Source organism: Aotus nancymaae, unplaced genomic scaffold (genome assembly GCF_030222135.1).
Source record: "Aotus nancymaae isolate 86718 unplaced genomic scaffold, 86718_ANA_hifiasm-v0.15.2.pri h1tg000033l, whole genome shotgun sequence".
NCBI classification, from domain to species: Eukaryota; Metazoa; Chordata; class Mammalia; order Primates; family Aotidae; genus Aotus; species Aotus nancymaae.
This window is the reverse complement of record NW_026988447.1, coordinates 26813034-26828408: the sequence shown is the minus strand read 5'-3', so window position 1 is coordinate 26828408 and position 15375 is coordinate 26813034. Positions and strand designations below refer to the sequence as shown.

The 15375-nt window shown below is 45.9% G+C and overlaps 1 protein-coding gene across 1 annotated transcript in view; it reads right to left on the bottom strand.

The window, feature by feature from the left end:
- MAML3 (mastermind like transcriptional coactivator 3) overlaps nucleotides 1-15022 on the bottom strand; it is a 453257-nt gene extending 438235 nt beyond the window's left edge. Inside the window, exon 1 of the mRNA XM_012443206.2 lies at nucleotides 13769-15022. Coding sequence (XP_012298629.2) covers nucleotides 13769-14236 — 468 coding nt within the window. The 5' untranslated portion in view covers nucleotides 14237-15022. The remainder of the gene's footprint in view (nucleotides 1-13768) is intronic.
- Between the last annotated feature and the right edge of the window lie 353 nt (nucleotides 15023-15375).

Genomic DNA, 15375 nt, shown 5'->3' with positions numbered 1-15375 from the left:
CTCCTGCCTCCACTTCCCAAGTAGCTGGGATTACAGGCGTGTGCCACCACGCCCAGCTAATTTTGTATTTTTAGTAGAGATGGGGTTGCATCATGTTGCCCAGGCTGGTCTCGAACTCCTGACCTCAGGTGATCTGCCCGTCTGGCCTCCCAAAGTGCTGGGATTACAGGTGTGAGCCACCGTGCCCGGCCATGTATATGTTAACAAGACGCTTCTATTTATAAACTCATATGGCTATTTGACTGTTCTGTCAAAATTAGCCTTTAGGCCAGGCACAGTGGCTCATGCCTGTAATTTCAACACTTTGAGAGGCCAAGGCAGGAGGATTGTTGAGGTCAGGAGTTTTGAGACCAGCCTGGGCAACACTGTGAGAAACCATCTCTACAAAAAATTTTTAAAATTGGCTGGGCATGGTGGCACATGCCTGTAGTCCTAGCTACTCCGAAGGCTGAAGCCGGAGAATCCCTTGAGCCCAGGATTTGGAGGCTGTAGTGAGCTAAGATGGTGCCGCTGCACTCCAGCCTGGGTGAAGAGCAAGCCCCTGTCTCTTTTTTTTTGAGACAGAGTATCACTCTGTTGCCCAGGCTGGAATAGCCTTGAAACTTTGCCACATTTTTCTATTAAAAAACGGTCTGAAACACTCACTTTTTGAGTTATATTAAAATCAAAAATTCAGCTGAGCACAGTGGTTCATGCTTATAATCCCAGAACTTTGGGAGTCTAAGCCAGGAGGATAGTTTAAAGCAGGGGTTCGAGACCAGGCTGGGCAAAAAAGAGAGATCCTATTTCTTAACAACAACAACAAAATCCATAATAACGTTAAGATTTGATTTTAGTCATTTATTACCTATTATAAATCATCTCTGGACTCTTTAAAAAATTAATAAAATGTTTTCCAAAGGAATTAGAAATTAGATGTTTATTGCTACAGTTGTAATCTCACTACTCTTTCGAAAATATCTTTTATCTAATAGTTGTTTAATCAGATAGCTATGAAACAAGTATTCTAAACATTTAGATAACCATTTATCTATAATCAATATAAAGGGAAGTGTTGTACTTAGTCCAAAATGCAAGACAGTTGTCTACCTTGATTGTAGATGAAAGTCATCCTTAAAAGAAAATATTCTAGTGCTAGAAATAAAAGAAACAGAACCATGAAAAATTAGAAACAAACACCCAAAAAATAAGATAGCACTCCTCAGAGGGACAGTAGAATAGCTAAACTAAATAATTAAGGGAAAGTTATAGGTTGAAATTTTGTTGCATGACCAGAGCAGCACCTTTAAGAATCTCTTAATTTATCATACTGGATGGCCTACGTACAAGATTGAGAGAGAAGTTTTTTCTTTTATATACATAACCAACTTTTGCTATTTAAGCCACTGAAACAGAAGGCATCTAGCTTTCTTTAGAATGAGGAAGCCCCCTTCCCTAAAGCTTACAGTGAGCACACAGCTGCATTAACTTAGCTGCCCAAAGGTTCACAATAATAAAGAAAGCAGTAAGACGCGATATGGCTCAGCTAAATGGCAAAAAATTGGCTGAACCGAGCTAGGCGCGGTGGCTCACACCTGTAATCTCAGCACTTTGGGAGGCCGAGACAAGTGGATCACGAGGTCAAGAGATTGAGACCATCCTGGCCAACCCCATTTAAATACAAAAATTAGCTGGGTGTGGTGGCACACGCCTGTAGTACCAGCTTCTCGGGAGGCTGAGACAGGAGAATTGCTTGAACCTGGCAGGTGGAGGTTGCAGTGAGCCAAGATCGCACCACTGCACTCCAGCCTGGGAGACAGGGAGAGACTCTGTCTAAAAAAAAAAGAAAAAATTAAATTAAATTAAAAAATGGCTAAACTGAATCTAGGTCATAAATTGAAGCATGATGCTTAGTTTATTGGAATCATTTGGTAGAGAATGACATGTAAAGTTTAGGCCCTGAATCATGGACATTCCCACCCTTGCTTTATCTCTCTGGGTCAAATCTTAGCCACATGCACCTTGTACAAGGTTCCAGATCCTATTATCACTGTCACAAAGGTGGAACATGAGGTGGTGGGAAAGGAGATGGGGAAAGGAGAAACACACAAGGCCAGAGGTACGTGAGGCCAGGAGACAGCAAAGTTGGGGACCTCATCATAGAACATCAGGGCGCTCGGGCATGGTGGCTCATGCCTGTAATCCCAGCACTTTGGGAAGCAGAGGCAGATGGATTACAAGGTCAAGAAATCAAGACCATCCTGGCCAACATGGTGAAACCCCATCTCTATGAAAAATGCAAAAATTAGCTGGGCACGGTGGCATGCACCTATAGTCCCAGCTACTAGGGAGGCTGAGGCAGGAGAATTACTTGAACCTGGGAGGTGGGGGGGTGCAGTGAGCTGAGATCCCACCACTGCACTCCAGCCTGGCGACACAGTGAGACTCCATCTCAAAAAAAAAAAAAAAAACCAGGGCCTTGCAAGGACCAGCACTACCATGTCCGTGAACTGTGGCTCCTGTTCAGACCAATAAACGAAAGTCAAATAGACAAGAACTTCTCTTTGGGAAAACACGGCTATTTAGAAAATGCAGTTGCTCAGACAACCTTTCCAAGAAGGAACACTGCAGTCAGGTGAAGGCAGAAAAATGTAGTAGCCAAGAGCACAGATTCTGGAGCCAGGTTGCTCCAGCTATTATAAAACTGTAGAGAATAATTGTTACTACCTCAGTGTAGGGAAGCTGCAATGCAAAGAGAAAGCAAAATAACTAAGAACTCTGATGAAGGTCAGTCTTCAGACCACTGCAGCACCTGTGTATAATGAAAACTGATAGGACTACTCACTGTCTAAACAAATGCTATAAGGTGCCTGTTGAAGCAAGTCCATTTTGATGCATTTTCTACAGTTGGCCAGGTCAGCAGGTTGTTATTACTGTGTTACACAGATGACTGGATTAGTCAGGGTAATTTAACCTGTAGGAAGTGGCAACTCACAGACCTGAGATTTTTATGACCACTCCAATCTGCACCCACGAACACCCCAGGTACTGTATCACCCACTGAAATACATTTTATAAATAAAGCCATATAATCACGGCTGTGAAACACAAAGCTCAGGAAAGGTAAAAAGAACCACAAACTTGTTCAAGGAAGTGAAGTCTCCACTTTCACAGAATGAGCAGGAGCTGGCCGAACAGGTTCCTTCTTCAGTAAAACCTCTTTAAGGGCCAGCTGAGGAAAAGGAACGTCACTCCTGTAAGATGTGTTATTTGCCAAATACACAGCCTTTAAAAACTAGTAATGTTCTGTGCAAAGACCAAAACTAGTTACTAGAGTTGATACTTTTTTAAGCCATATTGTTAAGGAGACATAATTACCATTTGCCCTAAAATGGGCTGTAATAAGATTCAGGTGCTATATTAAACCATATTAGAGTAAGAGATTTTTCCGCCAACTTGTTTCTCTTTATACATATTACATCTATAGAAAGAACCCTAAATCTGTGCTACAGAAATGCTCACATATGTACAAAGGATATACGGATAAGGATGTTCATTACAGAAACATTTAATTAGCAGAAAATAAGAAAACACCAAAGTATGTATCAATAGGGAATCATTCAATAAATTATGAAACGGTCACAATATGGACTGCTCTACAGCAGTTAAAAAGAATGAGTTGAGAATCTATATGTACCAACTTGGATGCTCTCTAAAGTATATGAAAGAGAAAGAAGTGTATTTTAGACAAGTACACATAATATAATTCCATTTATGTAGATAAAATGAATATGTGATTATGTACAATATATAATATACATGTAAGCGAACAAAAGAGGGTCTGGAGAGAGAGACTCCAGACTACAATTACTTCTGAGAAAGGAAATAACATTGAGGGGCAGAATTAAGTCACTTCTTAACCTATTTACTTTCATTTAGTAATTTATTCAACAAATATTTAGAGTTCCTCCTATGTACAGGTAGGTCCTTTCAAGTCACAGAAGTATCCTAATGAATAGACAGAGTCCCTATCCCTCTCCAATGTTCAGCCAAATGAACAACTTTTGTTGGGCCAGTTCTACTCAGCAAAGCAGCCTATTTCATCCTGGAACAGCTTAAATTTTTATAAGATTGACTTTTTAAACATATATATATTAAAGCACAACTTGGATCCTAATAACTGTCAACCAGTGGTCCTAAATTTATCCCCTCGAGGCCATATAGAGCACATCTAATCCCTTCTTCACGTGACAGTTCTTCAAATATTTTAAGAAAGCAACCCTATCACCCCTAAATCAGACTAAACACCTCCAGGTCTTCCAACTGTTCTTCCTGGGACATAGTTTCAAGACTTTGCACCTTCCTGCTTGCTTCTTTCTAAATGTCTTCTTCTTTTTCTAGTTTCCTCTAAAAGCCCAATGTCAAGCCATGATCATGGTGCTACAAGTGTCACCTAGTCCACACAAAAGTGAGGGAAAGAAAGACAAAGACGAGGATCTGCCTCATTGTTAACAACTATGCCACACCTCAATCTGATTCCCCACCGCACCAACTAATCCTCTCCTCTCCACAGTTTTATTTGAAATGAATTTTGTTACAGAAAATAATGCTTGCAAGAAGATACAAAGTATCTAACGCCCTTAGGATTTTCCTAAATGTAGGTCTTTTAAGCATTTCCATGTATATATCCAATAAGACAACAAATACCATTGCATAAAGCTAATTTGAAACATGAGACTATGTCCTGCCCCTGTCCAATGAGAACAAGGACGTCCTGCTCACCACTGCATCCTCAATGGCTAGAGCAGTGCCCAATGTGCAGCGGCTGCTCAGCACACATTCAGTAGACGTTGGCTTTGTGCATGAGTGAAATAAACCTCAAATCACTCAACTTCAAGTCTGCCTTTGGGCAAGAGGCAACAAGTAAGTGAAATGAAAGTTAATTCATTAAAATATGCCTGGCATTTGTGCAGCACCATAAGGTACTCAGGACTTTACATATGCTAACTCGTTTGATCCTAACAATGACTCTGTGAGGTAAAAAGAATGACAACAGTTCACCTTTCTGACAGGCAAGAAGACACAGATAACAATCGTGAAGTAAAAAGCCAGAACATCACACCACGCGGCCAGCTAGGATGGTGATGCAATGCAACACAGCGGTCCTCTAACTTCTTCCCAGGCTCCCTCCACGTCATTGCTGCACCTCTGCCTCTCTCCACCCTTCAAGTACTGAGTGTTTTGAGAAAGCTGAGAGTAATGCCACATGTGTAAACCCATCTCCTTTCATATTTTCAAAATTCTAGGAGAGCTTCTCATCATCAGCAGCAATATTTTGGATCAGGTAATTCTCTGTTACGGGTGAAATCTCTTGTAGGAAATTAGTATAATCCCTTCTTTCTACCCACTTCTATTCCTGCCTTCTAGATACTTGTAGCAGTCCCCCAACTGTGACAATGACAACCAAAAATGTCTCCCTACATTGCCAAATGTTCCTGAGGTAGGGCCGAACCTCCACCAGTTGATAATCAATGAATTAGGGCCCGGCTCAGTGGCTCACGCCTGTAATCCTCACACTTTCAGAGGCTGAGACAGGCAGATTGCCTGAGCTCAGGAGTTCGAGACCAGCCTGAGAAACACATAAAAACCCATCTCTACCAAAAAAGTAAAACAAAACAAAAAATTGGCTAGGAGTGGTGGTGAGCACCTGTAGTCCCAGCAACTCAGGAGGCTGAGAATTGCTTGAACCTGGGAGGTGGAGGCTGCAGTGAGCCGAGATCATGCCACTGCACTCTTGCCTGGGTGACAGAGCAAGACCCTGTCTCCCAAAAACAAGCAAAACCAAAAAAAAAAAAAAGAATTAAAGGAATCCTATAGTAAATCCATTCACATGACAGTAGTAATAATTTAAGAGAGCACGGAAATATTTCAGAAACATGATTTGTTTTCTAGCTATTAGCTCTTAAAAATATATATATTCGAGTTTCAGTAAGTTCTCCAAGTTCAGTATAGGTTACTAAAAGCATGCTTTACTTCTGGAAACTCCCAAAGCACCAGGATATAGTCTGTTTATCCACACATACTCTCCCATGTCTCTGTCCCCTATTATCCATGCTAGGTGATGCCCCTGCCTCTCCTACCTTACCACTAGTTCAAGCCCTTTACTGGGTACCCATTCTTTTAGATTCACTCTCAATCACTGAGCTACTTTCAGCATCTAACAAACAAAGGAAGAGAAATAACCAACCAGAGTGAGAATAAAGGGCACAAGCAGAGCATCTTTCAGAGCTGGGCAATTCTTTTGAGTCACAGTTGCAACCCAGGTTGAATCTACACAAATAGACTTAGAGCACTTTGGCCTTTTCCTTTGAAGGGATAGAAGCCCCTGTCCATAAGTGCTCTGGAGGTGGAGAAAGATGTTGGGAGAGGGAAGGAGAGACACAGCAATGTAACCTTATTAGGTTACATTATTAGGTTACCTCCTTTACCCATAGAAGTAAACGCTGTTAACAGTTGAGAGGTGGAGGGTCCATAAACATGAAATGATATACAACTAGATTCTACTCAACAGGATGGAGATAAAAGGAATTAGGAAAATTCTGGAAGTTGGCAGTTAATAACTTTAAGTTTTCTACAGTTGTTAAGCCATTGCGAAAGGGGGATGAATGTTCGTTATTAGCATTTTAAAAGATTCTACTTCAGCATAAAGGTCATTTTCAACCAATAGGAGGTCCAATATAATTAAAAGATACCTAAAGTATTCTTGAGCAATCTTTTTTTTTTGTTGTTTTTGAGATGGAGTCTCCCTCTGTTGCCAGGCTGGAGTACAGTGGCGCAATCTCAGCTCACTGCAACCTCTGCCTCCTGGGATCAAGCGATTCTCCTGCCTCAGCCTCCCAAGTAGCTGGGACCACAGGCGTGTGCCACCATGCCAGGCTAATTTTGTATGTTTTTAGTAGAGATGGGGTTTCACCATGTTGGGCAGGCTGGTCTCGAACTCCTGACCTCAAATTATCCACCTGCCTCGGTCTCTCAATGTGCTGGGATTACAGGCGTGAGCCACCTCGCCCAGCTGCCTTTTGAGATTTTTTATTAAATTCCTCCAAGAATAGTATGCATAGCTTGCCATAGTAGTAATTTCCTTCTCCTACATGTGTGTATGCGGCCCTCAAAGAATGCTGAATGCTGTGCTTCCATCCCAAATGGAGAAAGGAACTCAAAAAAAACTCCTCCACTGTTTAACAGATGGAACTGCCAGGTAGACTTAAAAAAAGTGTGCTCCTTCTCTGATCCACTGAATGGAACCCCATGATCTTTGAGTATTTATTATACAGCAGGCCCTCAACTACATTTTCTGAGTAATTTTATGTAACTTGATTTCTTCGGTTCTTTAAGCTTTCTTAGATTTAAACAACAAAGACGAAAAAATTTAAACTAATCAGTTCTTGGTGACAGCTGATTTTTCAGAAGCTATATTTCCAACTCACAAACCTGAATAGTGAATTTTTGGAATCTGTCTGGAAAGCATGCTGTATTTGTAATAAAAATTTAACTGGCGAGGGGTGGTGAATCCTGTAATTTTGGAGCAGTCATCCGCAAATTAGCTTATTTTGCAGACACCATTGTCAAACCGGTTTGAAACAACAGGAAAGTAAAGTATATTATAATATTTCCCTTAAAAATCATGGAAAAGGGATATAACACCCTGAAGCCTGAAACTGCTGTCATTGGCATCAATGAGTATATTGATTTTTTAAAATCTGTTATCCCCTTGAATCTGGCTAGAATAACACTGAAAATCTACAGAGAATGTATACTGTCCAAGTCTGGGATGCAAGAGCGTGATTTAGCATTTTAACTTCCTTGAAACACTATGGACAATGTACCAATGCTGTTGAATGAATAAATGCAGTTAGAAACTCAGTCTTTATTATTTGTGCTAAGGAAGAATAAAGGCAAATCCATATTAAATCCAAAATGGTATTGTATCCGATTGTTTCATTAGTTCTGAGAGTCAGGAGTACCAAAATTAAATTTCTTCCCTTCTTATTGCTTCTTCCCACTCTTTGGTAAAGGTGCTAAAGATCACTGAAAAGACCAAAAGGTTGGCAGCAGGTGGGGGAAGGAAAAACAAAGCAAGCAGCCAGAGGATCTGAAAAAAACTCAATAATCAGCCTTTGAATAATAGAGTGAAAAATGTAAAGCTATTTGGGAGACTTAAAAGGTAGATACTATGAAGATCTTGACAGTGAGTTTTAAATATGTTCCTCTTTATAAGAGTCTGATGTCTGATTGATTGATTTCACAGTTCTCCAAGATGAGTAATGTGGAAAAAGACAACGGTTTAGCCTTTTTAAGCTCAAGAGTATAAGACAGGACTGTTACTTAACAAACACGGAACAGTAATCACACAAGTACTTCAAATGTATCCAAGAATTACTATGTAACATGCAAAACAGTTCTTATATTAGATCCCTTCTATGGCACCGGCACCAGGGTGAGTGAGTGAACGAGTGAATGTGTGAGTGTGTATGTGCATGTGTGTGCACGTGCGTGCATGAGAGAGAGAGATATTCCTATCTCAACCAAATGGGTAGGAAAACCTCTCTAACAACAGTTGGCTATTCTTCTCACAGCGATATTCAGAAAATAACTCTATATAACTCGATTTCAATGTTTAAATTCCTGATCTTTCTTCTTCCAGAAATGTCAGTAAACTATGTACCAGGACTGCCCATTTTTCTCCTATCAGGTGTCAGAAAACCTGAAAAAGATTCTAAAGTTTGCCCTTATAATTCTAATGAGACAGGATAGAAAGTATCAAGCATACTAGCTTCCTGAAAAATTGGCTTCCCTGGGGAGGAACTCAGCTTGAAAAGCATTTTGTAGATTTTGATTAATGGTTAACTAACTCTGCTTCTACTTTTCTGACCACTGGCTGCCCAGTACTAAATAAAATGTACCACAACCAAAGAACATAACAGAACTAAATATGTATTGGAGCTTAAAAATATGCTTCTTGAGAATTAAAAGAAAAAAAAAACGTGATGGACATAACAGTGAAATTTCAAAAAGTTTTCAACCAAACTTAAGGCACACGGCGTTGAGTAAAGGAAAGCTTTTCAAAAGACATTGTCCTGTGACCCACGCTAGCAGCGGGACGGGATAAGCCCAAGAAAAGGTTCTCATAGGGAAGATGTAGAAATAACTTGGTAAGGTGAGCTTGCCAAAAAATTGATACAGAGCCAGTAATTTACCTTCAACAGGGTAAGAAGTGGGAAGCCAGCTTCATTTACAAGGAGAGTTAGCACTGGACTAATATTTTGACATTTCCTAAATCTACTCCAGGAATGAATGGAACATTTTGGGTGGGTTGTAGTTGTCTCCAATACTTGGTATTTAATGCATTATCAAATGCATTTTATGAATTTTATGTGATACGCTCTTCAGAGCAGGGGTCGCAACAATTTATGCAGTCTGTAAGCTTTATATAAATTTAAGCCCCACACTCTGAAAGTTACGATGGTGCTAACACAGTGAAAAGGTCATGAAAACAATATGGGTCTTACCTAAGTCAAGTAAGACTACCACCATTTTGAAATTCGGAAAACTGCACTGACATGCTTTTCGATGCGCCTGCACAATTAAGTCAGGTCAACCTATCTTTGGGCTTGAAAATGAACTTGTCAACTGAAATTTACCTTAAAATTTTAACCAGGACTTCAGTTCCAAATACAGCAAATAAACGATGCCCCCTTTTGTTATCACAAATAATTAAAAGATATTTTTTCAGGCTGGGCGCGGTGGCTCAAGCCTGTAATCCCAGAGCTTTGGGAAGTCGAGGCGGGCAGATCACAAGGTCAGGAGACAGAGACCATCCTGGCTAACACGGTGAAACCCCATCTCTACTAAAAATACAAAACAACTAGCCGGGCATGGTCCCAGGCACCTGTAGTCCCATCTACTCCGGAGGCTGAGGCAGGAGAATCGCTTGAATTCGGGAGGCGGAGGTTGCAGTACGCCGAGATCAGCCACTGCACTCCAGCCTGGGGGACAGAGCAAGACTCCATCTCAAAAAAAAAAAAAAAAAAAAAAAAAGTATCTTTTCAACTGAGGCTCTCTGATAGGTGAAGTCAATAGTTTTCGCCGTGTCTTTGAGAGGAGGAAAAAAACTTCTGTGTCAATAAAGTGGTGGCGGTTGGGGTGGGATCATCTGATTACATGTTCAGAACGGACCTAATACCTGAGGTAGTGCAGCTTCAAACCCAGGTCTGCACTACCTGCTCTATCAACAGGGCTGGTGAGAACCCACACAGAACCCAGCCCCCTCTGCAGCAGCCTGGAGCCAAGGAAAATTTTTTACTCCTCATCAGCTCTGCTTTTTGTTTGCTAGTTTGTTTTTGTTTGTTTTTCATGCCCATCCTTGTAAATGTGTAAGACAGGAAAACAAATCAAAAGAGGCAAAGCCCTCATTAGACTGCCTTCTTAGCCCAAGCCAGGCAGAAAGAGAATTAATCGATATTTAGTACTTTGGACATATTGGTCCTAAGAAGGTAAACAAAAGCAATAGAACAGTAAAGAATCCTATTCATCTTTATTTTTATATCACCGTTATTATTATTTGGCGGTGGGTGATCATCGTTTTTCTTTAGGGTTTTCCAAATAGAGCCCAATCTGAGAACTACATTTAATTGCTCTGTGCCTCACCAGAGTACACCTATAATCCAGCAGTCAATTCAAGAAAATAAAGAGAAACATTTTCTTTACAACCTCTATTTTTGAGATTTTACCTCATATACAGACTTAAAATACCCTGGTTTCAAGCCAAGGTTAATTTTTAAACTAATTATTTTGAAAGGAAATATAACTTGTAGAGCAAGTGGTTTTTTTTTCTTCTTCTTTTTATTGGTACACAGAATTTACTTGCACTCTTTCCTTAAGAGTTAAGGCTTACATTACATTTATTACACTCATCATACACTCTTCCCACTGGTATCAGCGAGAGATGCATGTATAACAGCTGAAGCTAAAATACACTCCTATTCTGTACATAGCTCTGGTATTTATTAATACATAAGTCTAATCAGTAGGCTAAATCATTGTCATAAAACCAATAGAAAAATTTTATTTTCAAGCAGTCATCTTTCAAATCTATTTGTTGTTAATTTGCTAAACTGGGATTCACTGTGAAATCTACAGCTGATGTCTCTGGCTATTTAAACAAGCATTATCTTTTTATTTTCCAAAGTAAGCTGTGGTTTGGGCTTGCTGTCTCCTTCCAAGTAACGTCAGGAGGCTGGGCTTGCTTCCACCTGCGAATGTATCAAAACCCAGGCGCGCTCACCCGAGCCCTCCCTCCACCCATCCCAGGACGGAAAGGAGAGAACACAACCCAAACACCAAAACTTTCTGGTCGCAAACTCTACTTATCTTGCCAGGTCAATAGACCCAGCACTGGGAACGGCACTGGCTTTTGTTCCAGGGTCGCCCAGCTGGCGAGGTAAACGCCACAGCAGCCCTTGATCCCTACAGATTGTGAGAGATTCTGTGGCACGGGAATTTTGGAGCCTCCAGAAAGGAGCTTATTTCTCCGCAATCCATGAGCGTGGGGTGTACCAACACACGAAAAGAGGACGCGGGGTGGGCAGGGATGAAACCTACAGTGCCTCTTAAATTCTTCAGTCTCAGGTTCACAAAGTGAGTCTCCACCACCAAGGGAGGGCGCGAGGGGGGCGGGGGCTGGGAGAGAAATAGGTTGGAGAAGTGGACCGGAGCTACAGTCCAGAAGCAGGATCGGCCCCGCCTCCGGCTACAATCAGAAAAGCTAGTGTGTCAGTGGTTTTCGGCTTCCTGTTTGTAAAGCGAGAACCTTCCCCCTGACTCCGGGACTGTCGTTCTTCCTCAAAACCGAGACAGCCCCTTCTTCGCGCTCCGGGCAGGCTCTGCCGCAGGGGAAGCGGGGAGGAGGGAGCTGGGGGATGGGGGGCGCGGCGGGGCGGGGACAGCCGCGATGGAGAGGGCAGGGCCAAGGGGCGCAGCGCCCCTCCCGCCCCGGGGGTTGCGCTGGGCCGCGAGGCGGACAAAGCGCCTCCCGCTCCCTCCCCCAAGGCCGCGTTCCAAAAGGGAGGGAGAAGGCGGGCTAGAGGGGCAGAAGGAGGAGGAAGGGGGGAGGAGAGGGGAGGAAGAAGTGGAGGGGAAGGAGGAAGGGGAGGAGGGAAGGTGCTGTCGGCGGGACTGGGTAGGGTCGCGCCGACCTGGGAGGGGAGCGGGGAGGGGTTGGGCGCCCTCGGAGAACGTGGAAGAGGGAAGGATTCTTGAAGCCCAAGATAAACAAATTGTTCCTCTTCACGTGCGGGGTGTGGGGAGGTGGGGAGCGAGCGCTGCGGCCTCGCCTCCCTTCCCCCAAGCCGACTCTTTGTCACGGAGCGCCGGCCCGAGCGCCCGGCGAAAGCCCGCGGCGGCACTGGCACCACGACCGCCGCCGGAGACTCACAGACAGGGAACGCGTGCGATTTCTAAACCGCACGCCGGGAGGGCCGCCGGTGCCAGGCTCTGCGCCTCTGATCGCGGGGCGGTCAGCACGGCCCCGGCGCGCTCCAGGATTCCTGTCGCCCGGCCCACCCAACACTCGGGCGGCGCGGTGGGGGAGGGGGCGCAGACACCTTTCCCAAGCTTCCGGCCTCCCCTCACCCAGAAAGGAAAGCAAAAGAACCGGAGAGCGGAGATAAGAGAAAGGATTCTAGCCTCCGGCCTGGGGGGTGGGAACTGCCCCTTCCTCCTGGAGAAGTTAAGCCATTGGCTGCTCATGCTACCTCGAACCCGCCCACCCAGCCATTTAAGCCTCTTTTACCTCCCTGCTACCTTCCACTACTCTGGGCTTATTCGGCAGGCCCGCAGAGTTGGCGGGCAGCGTGGCGGGGGGGAGCCAAGCGGAGAAGGACACCGGGCAAGCAAGTTTAAAAGGAGAAAAGGAAAGAATCCCAAGCGAAGTAGTGTGGTGGGGCTTCTTGGCGCAAACCTTGGGTGTTGCTTTCCCCTCCCGCCCCCTCCAGGCCGCTCCCCTCTTAACCCTCCCAGCCGCTCCACCTGCCGGGCTGGCCCCGAGTCTCGAGCAAAGAGCGGAGCGCATCCGCGCGCGCTCCCGCGAGCACACCCGCGCGCAGCCACCCTCGCTCGTTTCTCACCCACTTCAAAGTTCATTCACAAAACTCTCAGACTTTCTCAGCCCAAAGGGGGTTAGCTGGGGAGAGGAGACGAGAGGCTCTCCTTCCCCCGCTTCCCCTTAGGGGTTGAGGGCCTTATGCCCGCCCAGAATCTGCGACAGCATCAATATCTCCTTGTACCCGGCGGATGTGCAGAGAGGGGTGGGCGTAGAGGGACGGGTCTGGGGAGGCGAGGCGGTGCGGAGAGAGGTGGGGTGGGGAGCGGCGAAGAGGAGGAGCAAGGTTTTAACTCGGGGGTTCACTCTTTCAAATCGGTATCTAAGAAAGGGAGCGGGGGGAAACTTTTCCAGCACCTCACTCCGACGCTCCTCTAGGCTCCCTCCGCCCCTCGCAGTCGTGACTGGCTTCTCCCCTCTCACCCCCTCCTTCCGAAATCTGACAACCCTGACAGATTAACAGGTAGCGGCGACGGCAGCTTTTTCCCTAAGAAAAGTTGACGTTAACCCTTCGGCTTCAGCCCACTTCACCCACCGTGCAAATCAGACCCTTGTACACCTATGTAAGAAAGCTCCACGCACCGCCCCCCCACCCCCAACAACGCGCGCCCCGAGCCCGTGCGCCCTCACCATGATCAGCGTGTGGTTCCTCTGCTCCGCCGAGGCAGCCTCCGCATCTTGCTGGGGTTTGCTCGGGTGCTGCTGTTTGCCGGTGCCGGCGCCCGATTTCTTGGCCCTCTGCTCCAGGGTCCGCTGGTAGAGGCTCACGGTGTCCCGGCGTTCCAGCTCCAGCTGCTCCACCTGAGCCTGCTGGTACCTGTTCTCGCAGTTAACGTGGTGCCGCCGGCAGCCCTCGATGCGCTGGCGGAGCCGCTCCACCACGGTGCTGTGCTTGGGAACGGCCGCCGAGCCGCCGCCGGGGCCCCCGGAGCCGCCGCAGCCACCGGCAGCCGGGTGATTGCTACTCGGAGCAGCGGGAGTACTATTGGGAGTATTATTCACACCGATCCCGGCCCCGCCGAGGCTGCTGTTCAGGCTACTGTTGATGCAAATACTACTGCCATTCGCGGCAGCAGCGGGGGCTGCGAAATCCCCCATCCTGCTCCCCGGGCACACTATTTTGGAAGAACTTTTTTTATCCACCCCCCTATCAGCCTCCTCCTTGGGTCCAAGGATTAAAATAGTTTAAGTGGAACGCGGGGGAGACGCGAGCACATGGATGGAAACGGCGATCCCGACGGGGCGAAAAAAAAAAGGCGGGGGGGAGATTTTGGGGTGGTTGTTTCCTTTTTTTAAACTGTAAAAGCTCGAGGGGAAAAAAAGGGGGGGACGTTATCGGAATACCATCAGACACCTATCAACAAAAAGAATCACAACAAACTGAGCCAGCAGCAAATCGGGTTGCAACTCAAGGGGAGATCCGCTCCTCTCCTGCCTTCTTTTTATAATCCATTATTTTCTAATAAATTCCAGGAGATTTCCGGTGGTTGGCAAGCATTTTCTCCCTACGTACCGAAAAACACACCCCATGTACACACACAAGCATATGCCTCCAGTGCGGACACGCGCGACACACACTCACTCCACACCGCATCGGAAAACGGCAAGCTTGCTTATTGCATTTTCCTTCCACAAAAAAGTTTTGGTGTTTATGCCGCCCCGTGTTCTCAAAGTACTTTGGCTGCTCAGTTGCATTTCACAGGAGCCTAGATATCGAATCCTCGGGCTGAGGGAAGTAAACACATGGACAGTCCGAGGCGACTGCAAAAGTAGATCGGTGAAGTCCTTTGCAAAACGCCGCGCGGAGAGCAGCCCCTAACGCTCGGCTGGGCTGCCGCTGCCGCCGCTGCTCCTGCCACCATCACAATGATCAACTGCTCGCCGCCGCCGCCGCCGCCGCCTCCTCCTCCTCCTCCTCCTCTCGCTCCTCCACCTCCTCCTCCTCCATGCCAGCGGAGTGATATCAGGACGCGCGAGCTCAGTAAACACGGCAGCGGCGGCGGCTGGAGGCCGTGAGACAAGCCCGCGGACACAGCGCAAAACCCGGCCCGGACTCTCACCCGACAGGAGCGGGCGCGGCTCGTACCGGCACCCGGTTCCCGCCTCCGCCGCCACGGCGCCCCGCGCCCCTCCCACGCCCCCAACCTCACTACCGCCCTGTGGAGGAGTCCGGAGCCCCCGCAACGGGGAGAAGAAAGATTCTGGGGGATCTCAGAAATAAATCAACTTTTGACCTG